Source organism: Falco peregrinus, chromosome 6, assembly GCF_023634155.1.
Source record: "Falco peregrinus isolate bFalPer1 chromosome 6, bFalPer1.pri, whole genome shotgun sequence".
Lineage (NCBI taxonomy): Eukaryota > Metazoa > Chordata > Aves > Falconiformes > Falconidae > Falco > Falco peregrinus.
The window spans coordinates 8,222,195-8,235,257 of record NC_073726.1 but is presented as its reverse complement, the minus strand read 5'-3'; the positions used below and the strand labels follow the sequence as shown (position 1 = coordinate 8,235,257).

The 13,063-nt window shown below is 41.4% G+C and overlaps 1 protein-coding gene across 1 annotated transcript in view; it reads left to right on the top strand.

Annotated features, from left to right (window-relative positions):
- Nucleotides 1–13,063, top strand: part of MAPK12 (mitogen-activated protein kinase 12) — a 41,738-nt gene that overhangs the window by 12,855 nt on the left and 15,820 nt on the right. Inside the window, exon 4 of the mRNA XM_055808827.1 lies at nt 2,179–2,290. Coding sequence (XP_055664802.1) covers nt 2,179–2,290 — 112 coding nt within the window. The remainder of the gene's footprint in view (nt 1–2,178; nt 2,291–13,063) is intronic.

The following is a 13,063-nucleotide window of genomic DNA, read 5'->3' as shown; positions in this document are numbered from 1 at the left end:
CTGCCCCCCAGCAGGTCACCCCTGGCCCGTGCTGGTGCTGGGGTTACAGGTGCAGGACCCCACACGGGCCTTTGTTGAACTCCATCAGGTCCCTCTCCACCCAGCTCTCCGGCCTTTCACTCCTTTTCACTCCTTTCATCTCTGTTCCTTGCATTGTCCGTGCTTATATCATACGCAACGTGCCAGAACGGGTTGTTGCTCCTCATTTTGTAAAACCTTGGGGTTTAACTGAAACTTGCAAAGAGCTTAAATGCATTAACATCAAGTTCCCATTGAAGTGAATTATTAATTGGGTGCTTAACCTCCTCAGATTATTTAAGGACTCCAGCTGTGGGTTTTAAATACTTTTTTAATAATAAAAATAAATTTGCAAAGTTTTAAGTAGTAGGTGAAGTGTTAAAAGTGAGACCATACTGTTTGATCCCATTGTTGTCCTGTTCTAATACATTGCTCATAAATTATTACAACAGTTTGGATTTTCAGACTCAGATAGGAGTGGGTTTTCCCTCTCTTACATTTTTTATTTCACCACCCACCTAGAACTATATTTGACTCGAAGAGATCTGAAGCCTTCAATTTGTAAACTTAGCAAATTGTATGTATGTAAAAAGTCTTACTTGTCCTTCTCATCCTGTTTTTTACAGTTCTTAATGGTTATATATTGTTTTGAACTTTGTCTATTCACATAAATCACTATCCATCCAGATCCCTGGGACTTGCACAGATGACGGCAGGCAAGCAAAATCCTGATGAATGCTTGAAGGTCACTACCAGTAGTAAAAATGTGGAAATATTTCTCTTATTTCTAGTGCCCCACCTCTTCCTACCTCTGTTTTCTCTAGAACCGTCACTAAAGGGTTGTGGTTTTTTTTATGGCTCATTCCAAATATTCATGACTTCTGGGAAAAAGTATTTAATAAGTCTGAGTCCGGGGAGACCTTAATATGCTTTCAACAGTCAGGAACATCAACAAAGTTAAACTCCGTTTTCTAAGTCACTTGGTCTGTTGATGGGAAATATTTTGTGTGTTATGCTGGGGGAAAGATAAGAAATGTCTTTCTCTTCTCCGTATTTGCTCAGTCCTTCTACAGTTACAGAACTGAATTGCCCATCTCTTTCATCCGAAGAATAGCACATATGTTAGTGAATGCTGGGACTGGAAGCCTGAATCCTGATGCCCAAAGTCATGGGGAAAAAACGTTTGGTACCTATGACGTGTTGGAAATACTGCCTGTAACTCCCAATCAGTGTCTCATCTCCCTTATAACTTTATATTCAATTTCTATTTTGTTTATAGTTACAATTCTAATAGAATAAATGAAGTTTTAATGCAGGTTTAACAGTAGAAATCAGCAGAATTATAATTTGCATACTTTGACCAGAGGAAACCCATTTTAGTCTAAATAGTAAAATGCGTAGCTATGAAACCGTGATGATATATAATTCTTCCTTTTATGGGAATGCCTCTGCTTGCCTTCATAAGAAGAGGAAAACTGATGATTTTATCCTCAGGTGCCAGATGCGACTGGCTCTGTCTGTGTTCAGACCTGACTTTAAGGATAGACTCTGAAGGATGAGTTTAACTACAAGCAATGCAAAGAACAGTTCTGGATCTTAAGTGAAGATTAGCCTTGAAATGCCAGCTTGGTATTCCCAAGCTTTCTGCCGCTGGTATGTCTTACCAGTACTAAGTACTGAAGATCCCATGTTGTGATCCCAGGTGAAAATTAATGGAAGTTATTGTTGCCTCCTAGTTTGATAAACTCTATTTCTGTTATGTCTGACCTTGCCTATTTGAATGAACCATCTAGATGGTTTGGTTGCTGCTAGTTCAACGCTATGATCATGATTGTGAGATATGTAGCATTGGTTTCCTGTGTAGGTGTCTCTGAATTATCACAGGGCTCTTGGTCAGTTTCTTTCTAACTAGTTCAGAATCTACACTCTTCTGATACCTAGCAGCTTTCCATAGCCAATGGCAGGGATGGGCAATACCTCTTTATGACAATCAAAATAGATAAAACCATAGAAACGTCAAGGGTATGGGGATGATGATGGAACTATTTGGTAAACGGAATGATATATAATTTAATATTGTCACTGAAATATACAATTATTTTTCAATTTATTTGACAATTTAAAGTTACTCTGTCCTTTTTTCTTTCCTTTTTTTTCAAGCTACCTTGTCATGCCATTTATGGGAACAGACTTGAGTAAGATCATGAAGCATGAGAAACTAACCGAAGACCGAATCCAGTTCCTAGTATATCAGATGTTGAAAGGCTTAAAGGTTTGCCACTTTTACTATTATTCTGATTTCACAATATTTTTTCCTAGTAAACCATTATGGGGAGCTACAAATACTTATCATTTGACAGCAGGATAAAATTTATCTTGCCTTGTCTAGTGAAAGTAATGACATTCTACATTGTTGTTGTTAAAGCAGTTGTTCTGTGATGATAAATGTTATCTGGGGTTTTTTTTTGTATGATTGTTTCATCTGTGGCTTTTTTCAAGCAAAAAGAAAAGTTAATCATTCAAGATCTATGTAGTATGTTGTTCCAGGATGGCCTTGATTTCCATATTTAAGTACACCAGAAAGTCCCTGCTGTGATTTTTAGTTGCATTCTTCCCTGGTAGTTGATTTTGCTGCTGCTTTGCTTTACCTCTTACTGTGACTAGTTGGAAAGCATAGGGGCTAAGAATGAAACCACTGCTGAGTTCAGAGGCAGGACTTCCCTTGACTTGAGCCCTCAGCTATGTCATCAGCTTCAAATTTCTCTAACTGAAAATGGTTCCGTGGCTTGCCAATACTGGTCTGACACACTGTTGCTAAGGCACTCTGCACCTAACTTGTTCTAAGTGGAGTACCTTTCTGTGCTCTTCTGAGGAGCATATATATGTGTGTGTATATATGTGGGATTGGGTGTGTATGTGGATACATGTGTATCCACACTTGTATGTGTGTATCCATACTTATATGTATATATACCATATGTATGTATGTACCATACATATCTATCAACCTGCAGGCGTGGTATTTTGGGGTGAAAGTCTGATGCTGAAAGGAACTGTGAGCCCTATTTGACTCCTAGTGCTCTTGCTGGTTTTGGGAAGTGTTCAAGGACCACAACAAGTGTTGGTTTGGTCCCTGTGTGTTAAAAGTGAGTTCTGTGAAGTACTAAAGCTCATTGCTAAATTTAAATAGATAAGTCATTGGGATTATTTCTATATTGAAATCCTTTCTGAGCCAGATGTCTGAATGTTTTCTGTGAAATTGAAAAGTATGCGTCCTTTGCATGACATTCATGTAAAGAGTCTCTGAAGTCTCCCAAGTCTTGGCCAGCTTTGATAAAGAGGAAGGACTGTGGATTTTTAGTGACAAATCTGAGTGTAGGGTGGCTGAGAGGAGCACAAATAAATCACTCATGAGTCCAAACTAATAGGCACCTGAATTAAACAGCTGTGAAAGATGTCAGAATGGACTCCACTGAAAGAAAATAACTTTTTAATGCCTTTTAACAGACTTGCGGAGATTGAAAGGGACCTCTGGAGACTGTGTAATCCAACATGCCTGCACAAAGCGGGGTCAAACTGAGCAGGCAGCTCAAGAGTTTGTACAGTTGGGTTTTCGGTATCTTCAAGGTTAGAGATTCCACAGCCTTTCTGGGCAACTTGTTCCAGGGTTCAATGTCCCTTACAGCAAAATAAGTTTTTCTTATGTTTAAATGTAAATTCCTGTGTTTCAGGTTTTGCCCACTGCCTCTTGTCCTTTCACTGGGCACTACTTAAAAGTATCTGGTTCTGTCTTCTTTACTTGCCTCCATCAAGTATTGATGCACATTGATAAGATGGACCATGAGCCAGCTAAACAATCCTGGCTGTTGCAGGTTCTCCTTTCAGATCAGATGCTCCAATCCCATAATCTTCTTTATGGAGCTTCACTGGATTTGCTTCAGTGTCTGTCTTTAACTGGGAAGCCCAGTGCTGTACACACGTGTGTTTCACCGGAGCTGAGAAGAGGGGAAGGGTCACCTCCCTCAAGTTACTGGCAGTCCTCTGCCTGATGCAGGAGGTTTTTGGTTGTCTTTGCTGCAAGGGCATATTGCTCACGTTAAATTTGTCCACCAGGACCTCCAGGTCCTTTTCTGCCCAGCTGGTACTGGTGCATGGGGTTATTCCTTCCCAGGTGCAGGATTTTGTTGAACTTCCATGGGTTCCTGTCAGCTCATCTCTTCAGCCTGTGGAGGTCTCACTAAATGGCAGCACAACCATCTGGTGTATGAACATTCCTCTCAGTTTTGTATCGCTTGCTGAGGGTGCACTCTGTCCTGTCATCCAGGTCAGTAAGGAAGATGTTAAACAGGACTGGCCTCAGTACTGACCCTAGGGGGGATACTGCTAGTGATGCACCTCCAGCTGGACTTCCTGCCACTGATCACAACCCTTTGGTCCAGGCAGTTCAGTCTGCCTCACTGGCCATTAATCTAACTCGTACTTCCTCTGTCTATGAGGGTGTCGTTGGAGAAAGTTTCAAAAGCCTTGCTAGAATCAAGGTAAACAAACATTGACTGCCCTCCCACCATCTGCCAAGCCAGTTGTCTTATCATAGAAAGCTAACAGGTTAATAAGGCGTGATTTTTCCCCTTTGTAAATCCGTGTTGACTACTGTCATCACCTCCCTGTCCTTGTTACATTTGGAAATGGTTTGCAGAATTATTTGCCCATTACCTTCCCAGGGCATGAGGTGTGACTGACTGGTCTTCCTCTTCCTCCTTGCCCTTTTTAACAACACAAAATTTGCTTTCTTCCCATCATAAGGAACATCTCCAGATCACCATGACCTTTCACATGGCCTCACAATGACACTGGCCATCTTTCCTTAGCATTCATGAGTGCATCCATTCCATTAGGGTCCAGGGACTTGTGTTTGTTTAAATGTTCCCTAATCTGATCCTCCTCCACCAAGGGTAAGTCTTCCTTGCTGCAGACTTTCCCAATGGTCTCAAGGATCTATGATTTGGCAGATGTTACTAGTAAAGACTGAGGGAAAGAAGGCATTGAGTAGCTTGGCCTTTTCCAAGCTGCTGTCACCTGATGCTCTGCCCTGTTCAGCAGTGGGCTTGTGTTTTCCCTAGTTTCTTCTTGCTCTTGATGTGCATGTAGAAGCCCTTCATATTCCCTTCATGTTCCTCACCAGGTTCAGCACCAGGTAGGTTTCATCTTTTCTAACTCCATCTCTGCACACTTGGACAGTGTCTCTACATTCCTGCTGGGTGACCTGGCTCTGCTTCTGCCTCAAGTATATGTCTTTTTTTATGGTTTGGTTTCCCTAGGAGCTCTTTGGTCATCATGCCAGCCTCCTGCCACCTTTGCTTGATTTTGTCTTCTACTACCTGTTTTTGTAATGTGCTGGCATTTTACACTGTGAAATTATGAAAGGATTCATAAAGGCTAGAAGGGACCATTCAGATTTGTCTAGTTTTGAACTGTGTAGGAAAGCTTCATCTTGCAGCTCTTCTAGTAACTGGCGACTTAGCTGGAGCATGGTGTCTGGGAAGAATAATCATGTGAAATATTCTTATACTTGAACAGAAAGTATAACCAGACTCCATCCTTAAGTTAGTTGTTGGGCTTCTTCATTCTTTTTTTTTTTTTTTTTTTTTTTCCTCCAGAGATAACCCTAACTGTAAGCCCAAGTTAAGCCTGACTGTTAATCCCCCCACTTTTTCTCAAAAATAATGATTATATTCATCTATATTTTATCTCTTGGATCTTATACTTTTGTGGAATGCAGAGCCAACAGCTGTAGCAGAACAACATATCTTTGAATTTTACTGACTCTCATAAAGATGATTCTAAAATAATTTATTAGCTGTCCTATGCTTTGTATGTTTTTCTTCTTCATCTTTATGCTAAATACTGTTTATTATTGCTACTACTTTTTTCCTTTATTTGGCTTTTTAAAAATGGACTGTGGTTATTGAATTTTGTATCTTACAACACAGAAAGAAGATACTCTTTAAGCTCTGTGTCTGTCTATAACCTATATTAGTGATGTGAAAATGCTTCTTGATCTAGTTTAGTACTACAGTTATTAAATTACAGTGTTTGCTTTTTGGGTGTACACAACTGTTCATCTTAAAAAGGCTACTACTTCTTTATTATTTTTTTCTTTTGGTGACACAATTCCAAGAGAATAAAGACCTTGACCTAGCTCTGCAGGCTTCAGCCAGGCTCTCCTGCCAGCGATGGCCATTTAATTCCTTTTGCTGCTCTGGAGACACATGCTGCAATGAGGCTGTGGAACTGCACTGTCTGGAATTTAATGTCATTCCTTGGCTGCTGCTTGCACTGTACAATTTTGGTTTTACAGTCCTGTGCCTGCAACATACGACATATGAGCAGGCTTTCTGCTGCACTCATACAGAGATAAGTGGAGCCAGTGTACTAGAAGGTATGTTGTACAGGGATGTGCCTGTGCAGGGCTAGTATAGAACTGGTTTTGATACAGGAAGGTCTGGTACATCCATCAGGATGCTGATTCTTCCAGATCTATATTTGCATTGCCAAAAACTATTAAAAATAAATAATATCGTGGGATAGCATGCTGTTCCTGGACAGGAACATCAGGAACAGCATAGCCAAGATTCTTTTGTCTCTCAGTACTTAACAGGTACAGAAGGGCAAGTAAATTGTTTTACTTCAATCACAAAACTTAGTAAATGTACTTTGTTGTGGACTCCTGCATTATTAATTTATCTTTGACCCTACCTTGGATTTTGTGTTCTTCATTTAGCAGATTTTCACTCACATAGCCTTTTACATATGCTAAGTAATTATCCTTTTTATTCTGCAGTTGTGCATTTAAATGCTGTAATTCTTATTTTACAAATGCAGAAACTAAAGCCAGTTTTGGGGAACTGGCTTTATTTAAACTAGTGGGAATTGACCTCTGATCCGGGCTTTGAATGTGGAGTTATGATTTCAGTTTTGTAGTTAGTTCCCTAATTACAAAGCCATGTCCTATTAAGTGTTTCCTCAAGGACCGTAGCAGTGGAGTGGTCTGTTTAGTTGCAGGCAACTGTCTGGGAAACAGGTTTCCAGTAGAGGCATGCTATTCACCAGAGATGAACAACATCATTTGGGCTAATTTTACAGGCAAGCAATATATGAACTGTAAAAAATTAGCTTGAGTATAGTGGAAAGGATGAATAATGAATTTAATTCCAGTGAAGTGGCTTAGAAATGTATTTTGGTCCTAGTGGACTAGATTATCTCACAAAGACCAATAGAGTGGAGTTTGTGAACCCCAAAGGTTGACACTGAAGTCTGCTGCATCAGTAAATGTGGAAGGCAAGTGGAGCAACTGCGCGTGGTTGACATACAGCTGAAGAAAACAGAGCAGGAATTAAAGAGGATGTATTGGGCTTGTATGGCAGGGTTTAGTAGTGGGGGGCTGCGGGAGAAGACACGGAGAGCTGCCTGCATGTCAGACAGAGCCAGTTCCAGCTGGCGCCAAGATGGACCCGCTGCTGGCTAAACACAAGCCCATCAGCAATGTTCGTGGCACCTCTGTGATAGCAGATTTAAGGAGGGATAAAAAACACTGTGCAGCAGCTGTGAGAGAGGAGTGGAAAATGCAAGAGAAACAGCCCTGCAGAGGCCAAGTTCAGTGAGGAAGGACAAGGAGGAGGTGCTCCAGCTGCCAGAGCAAAGATTCCTCTGCAGCCCATGGAGAAGACCATGGCACAGGTTGCCACCCTGCAACCCATGGAGGACCACATCAGAGCAGATACCCACACTGCAGTCCATGGAGGACCACATGCTGGAGCACATGGATGTGCCCTGAATGAAGCTGTAGCCCACAGAGAGCCTGTGCTGGAGCAGGCTCCTGGCAGGTTTTGTGGCAAAACCTGTGGCTCACGGGGGACCCACACTGGAGCAGTCTGCTCCTGAAGGACTGCACCCTGTGGAAAGGACCCATGCTGGAGCAGTTCTTGAAGGATTGTGTCTCATGGGAGAAACCCCATGCTGGAGCTCGGAAGAGCATTAGAAGGAAAGAACAGCAGAGACAACATGTAGTGAACTGATTGAAATCCCCATTCTCTTCGTCCCTCTGCGCAGCTCAGGGGGAGGATGTAGAAGAGTCAGGAGTGAAGCTGAGCCTGCGAGGAAGGGAGGCATGAGGGGAAGGTGGTTTTAGTTTTGGGGTCTGTTTCAAACTATCTGCTATTAAATTGGCAATAAATTAAATTAGTCTTCCCCAAGTCCAGTCTGTTTTGCCTGTGATGGTAGTTGGTAAGTGAATTCCCTGTGCTTGTCTCGACCCATGAGCTTTTCCATTTTATCTTCTCCCCCTGCCCTAATGAGGAGGGAGAATGAGAGAGTGGCTTAGTGGGCACCTGGTGGCAGCCAAGGTCATCCCACCACAGAGGAAGAGAGCAGGAAGGTTTTGATGTTCCCTGCTATTCCTGGGATTTTATTAAAATGAGAGCAGTTCTCATTCCAGTTACAAGGCAACCGGCAGGGATGCTGAGGTAGTCTTACTAAACTGGTGTCTCTGGTTTCTGTAACTGTGTCAGACCTTCTGTAAGAATTAAAGACCACCTGTTTCACCTGAATGTTTTGTCTCTTCTCCCACATTCTTGAGAGCACAACTGTACTTACCTCGAAATCACCAGCGAGAAATGAGACATTATTCAGCTGCTAGACTCTGATGTTTTGTTATTTCCTATTGCACAGTGAACATTTGAGAACAGACTTTACTGTATCTGTTCCATTTAATTTTGGTTTCTTCTTTATAACCAATTCATCCAGGCACAATAATACACCTAGTTGGATATATCTTTAAGAAATAGTAGTTGTCCAGTGCTTGAGGGACATTCTTGCAGTACTCTCTGTGGTAGGAAGTGGGTTAAACTGAAACCAGTATTTCTAGCATGCAGAGAAAAAAAAAAAAAAAAATAGGTCAGTAATTTGTGTCGTCTTTTACAGATATCAGTAAATTAGCTGTTTAAGAAAGGGTCTGCCAAGTTTTTTGTGAAAATCTTGTGCTTTGTAAGGTCTGCTGTATCCGGATTAAAGACAGCCCATCTGTGTTTACTTAGATTGCTTTTTTTTTTTTTTTTTTTTGTTGGGGGCCGGGGGGGAAGCATACACTTAGCTAGTGCTCAGTTGAGTCATTATAAGCAAAAAATACTTGCAACACCTGGGAAGGAGGAATATGCCACTCTGTAGATCTTAGTTGTAAAACACTCAACTTCCCAAGCTTAGGCCCTCATTTTTATAATGCATATTACATATTTTTTTTTCCATCTTTTAACTTTGATAGACTCTGTTTCTGGGATGGGGGTTGGTGTTAAAGATGTTACCTGCAATATGCTTTTGTCCTTTTTGTAAAGTACGTAAGTGCTTTATGGTATCTGTATTTACATCTGGTCAAAAGCAAGAAAGCTGTTCATCATTTTTGTCACATTGCATACTTCTATTGTAACAACCTGTTTACATGTGGCAGTTAAATGCATGTGGAAAAAACTGCATGATTAATGCATTGTGAAGGGGTAAGAGAGATTTTTGCAAAGCCCCCAAGTCAGTTCCTTAGAGGCATCGTTTCTACATTCTAGCTGTAGACTGGTTCTGGATTGGTTGTATACTGAAATGCTCAACAGGCTTGATTTTTTTTGTATATAAATTCAGGTCAATAGAAAGTTCATACTGAGTTCAGGAAGATTTGTATCAAGCCCGCAGGTCTTTGCTCTTTAAGTCTAAACAGTCCTTGTTTGTCATTATTTTCTGTTCTTATCATTTTACTGTTGTCTTTCTGTAGAGAATGAAATACTCATTTCCTTTCTTTCAGGAGCCTTGAATTTATCAGAATTTAACTTCATCTGCAGTAGGAAAAAAAATAATGCAGTTTGACTGACCTGCCTCCCCTTTGTCTGTTTCTTAGTTGGGCCTTAGCCTGGCATTACATTTTATTTAAGTATGAACTTGCAACTTGGAAGGGCTTTCATCGTTTTTTTATTTGTCAGAAAAGCTGTGTATTGTCAAAGAGTACAGAAGACAAGCTGAACATAAATGTCTTTGTGTAGGTGGAAAGGGGCTGGAGCTTCCAGCACTTTCAGCCTTGGGTCCCTCTTCTGCAGGAGTGCCAGTTGGGTTCCTGTTCATATAGAGGTCTGGGGAGATGGGTGGCTGTATTTGGGAATGGGTGGATAGCTCTTGTGCCATACAAACACCTGTTCAAGCTTCGCTTACCATCCTTATGGTAGTATTTACCTGCTGTAGTTCTCTCCTGTTGTCATCTCTATTTACTGTCTTTTGTTCACATTTATATTGTATTTTCTGCTTTGCTTTCCCTTCCCCCTCTTACCCGTTTCCTCTTCAGTATTTCTTTCCGTGCCAAATCGCTCATTTTCATTTTGCATGCTGCCTAGAGTACTTTTTCCTGAGTCTTTTCTAATTCCCTTTTGAGTAGCTTTTTATTTTGTGTAGAGATTGCATATACAGACAAGAATGCTTAGAATTTAGACAACTGCTGGATAACTTCCTAGCACAATCTGAAGCTTGCATTCAAGGACTTATGCATGCTACCAGAAATTGTCTTTAGGGTAATGCAAAGAGCTCCTCCTGTGCTCCAAAGCATTTTGCTCATGTTAACTGGCTTCTTGAATCAAGTCTTTTTCAGGTGAAGTGGTAATAACATTGTGAAGGATAAGTTTGCTCTGGTCTAGATGTTTTTGCTATATTAAGAGTGAAAAGTCTGTCAATAAATGAATAATTTAATGAGGAAAATCAGTAAGAATAGGATCCAGTTTCAGAAGGTTTTTGAACTGAAGTGGAAAATTCTGAACAAGGTTTGGTGTTGCTCCAGTGCCGCTACCTGCCAGGAGATAATAAAATGGAGTTAAAAAAATACTGCGAGTGTTAAAGAAACACTGCAGCACAGCACCAGTATTTCAGCTTACAGAAAGACTGATGTGTACATTAGCACCAGGAATAAGTGCTATTTCATGTGATCTCAGTAGTTTTGTATTAAGAGGAGTGTTTAGAAAATTTAGTTCTCCCCAAACTGTTAACATTATTTTGATGCTGTGAACAGTCAGGAAACCTCCAGTGGGGTGAGAACACCAGCAAAACCACCCTCTTTCCCCCCAGATGGTGAGTTTAACTAACACTCTGAAGGGTGCAGTCCTTTTAATTCCAGTTTCTACATGCCACATTCTTAGGTGTAGAAATTCTGGGGTCTGCCAGTTATTTCCTTACTGTGTACAGTCATACCAGCAAAAATATCCTCTAGAGTATTTTAAGCATCTGCTCTGGAAAATCAAGAGCCTTCAGTAAGAAGACACTGAAATGGTTTAGAGTGCAAGTAGTCACTGTGTCACCCTTGATCAAGATGGCTATTGGCAGAAGACATCATCTTTTTCTTCATTTATTGGGAGTCTAACAGATGCATTTCTTTAACAATAATTAAAAAAAAAAGCCTCTGTATCCTCTCTGGTCTTCTCATACAAATGACAAACTTCCTTTTCCTTTGTCTGGTTCCTCCCATCCCAATCCACTTCATGCACATCCATGACAGAGACAACATTTGTAGTTCTTCATTTGCTGTAGTGCTTTTACAGCCTACATTCTGGGAAACAGCCCTGCACCCTCGGCCCCTTGTGTCTGCCCCAGGAAAATCCTGTGAACTGCTTTGGCATTTCCTACAGGTGATGTTACACCTGGCCTCTCCTGCAGTAATGTGTAGCAGGAACTGGTCCTACCACAAATGCCAAGACCTGCATGGACTTGGGCACAGCAGTCAGCAGTGTGCCCATGTGGCAGAGGAGCCCTGCCGCAGTCTGGGCTGGATTGGGGAAACTGTAGGCACAGGGTCAAGGGAAATGATATTTTTCCTTCTTTTCAGAACCTTCAAGACCACATCTGGAGCGATGTGTCAGGTCTAAGAGAGGAAACAGTACATCTCAGAGATTTTATTTTTGTTCAGTCGCTGCGTTAAAAACTCAGTGCCTTAAATCCAGATCTTGCGCTGCTTAGGTTGTGTGGATTTTTTTAAGTTCGGAAACCTAAGTCTGAAGCACATTGGATCTATATGAGGAAGTTGGCTTTGGTCTGTAGATTTGCGCTCTTTTCCCTGGTCCCCTCATCAGGTGGACTATGAGGATCCCTTTGCAGAGGGGCTGTTGCATTTACAAGGTTCATTCTTCATCTTCATGGCTGCTGGGAAGAAGACAATGGTTGCTGGGGCTGGGGCTGGTTGGCAGTTACCCTGCAAAGATCAGTGCTTCTGTGCATCTCTGTGATGCCATGCTGACTGTCCCTGGTTGGTCTTTCCTGGCTCTGACATCTGGTTCCCAGTAAGTGTTTTCCCAGTTATTGTTCCATTCTTTAGGGTAAAATAAAATGAAAACTCACCAGATGAAGCTGGTGAAGATTTACATCTCATCCAGCTTTTCTGGGGACTTTTTAAAAAAGTCTTTGTTGTTCTTGTGTGGTTTAGCATCAGTAGTATGAGCTGCCATCAGTAGTGAAGCGAACAGTACCAGCACGTCCCTGGCTGCTCTTGGAAAGCATGTCTTTAGTTCAGGACAACTTTCTGCATTTCAGCCCTTGCAAAATAGATGCCTATGTCTGAACTAGTTACTAGAGGCTCTTTTTGTTGTCCATGGTGGCAGTCATAGGTGCAGGCATCTATCTGCAGACATACATTTATATGTATTTGGTCAGGTGTCTTCACAAAAGAGCTAGTGCTAGGTGTGCAGTTGGTTGGTTGGACTTTTGTGAACCTTTAAATAGGTCCCTGGAAGGGTGGTGAAAATGTTCAGGTAAAGGAGAACGTCTTTTAACATGACCTGTCCATGCTGCACTGAGTACTGCAGCATGTAGTGAGGCTTCTCAGCTAGGACCTTGACTGGCCTGCATCCTGGTCTTAAATGTTCTCTTAAAACTGAGTGTTGCTGGAGCATAGGAACCTAAACTGTGATGGCAGCACACCACAGACGTCTATTGCAAGAAAGCTTTTCTGATATATAAAATAACAACATTTATTTTGGTA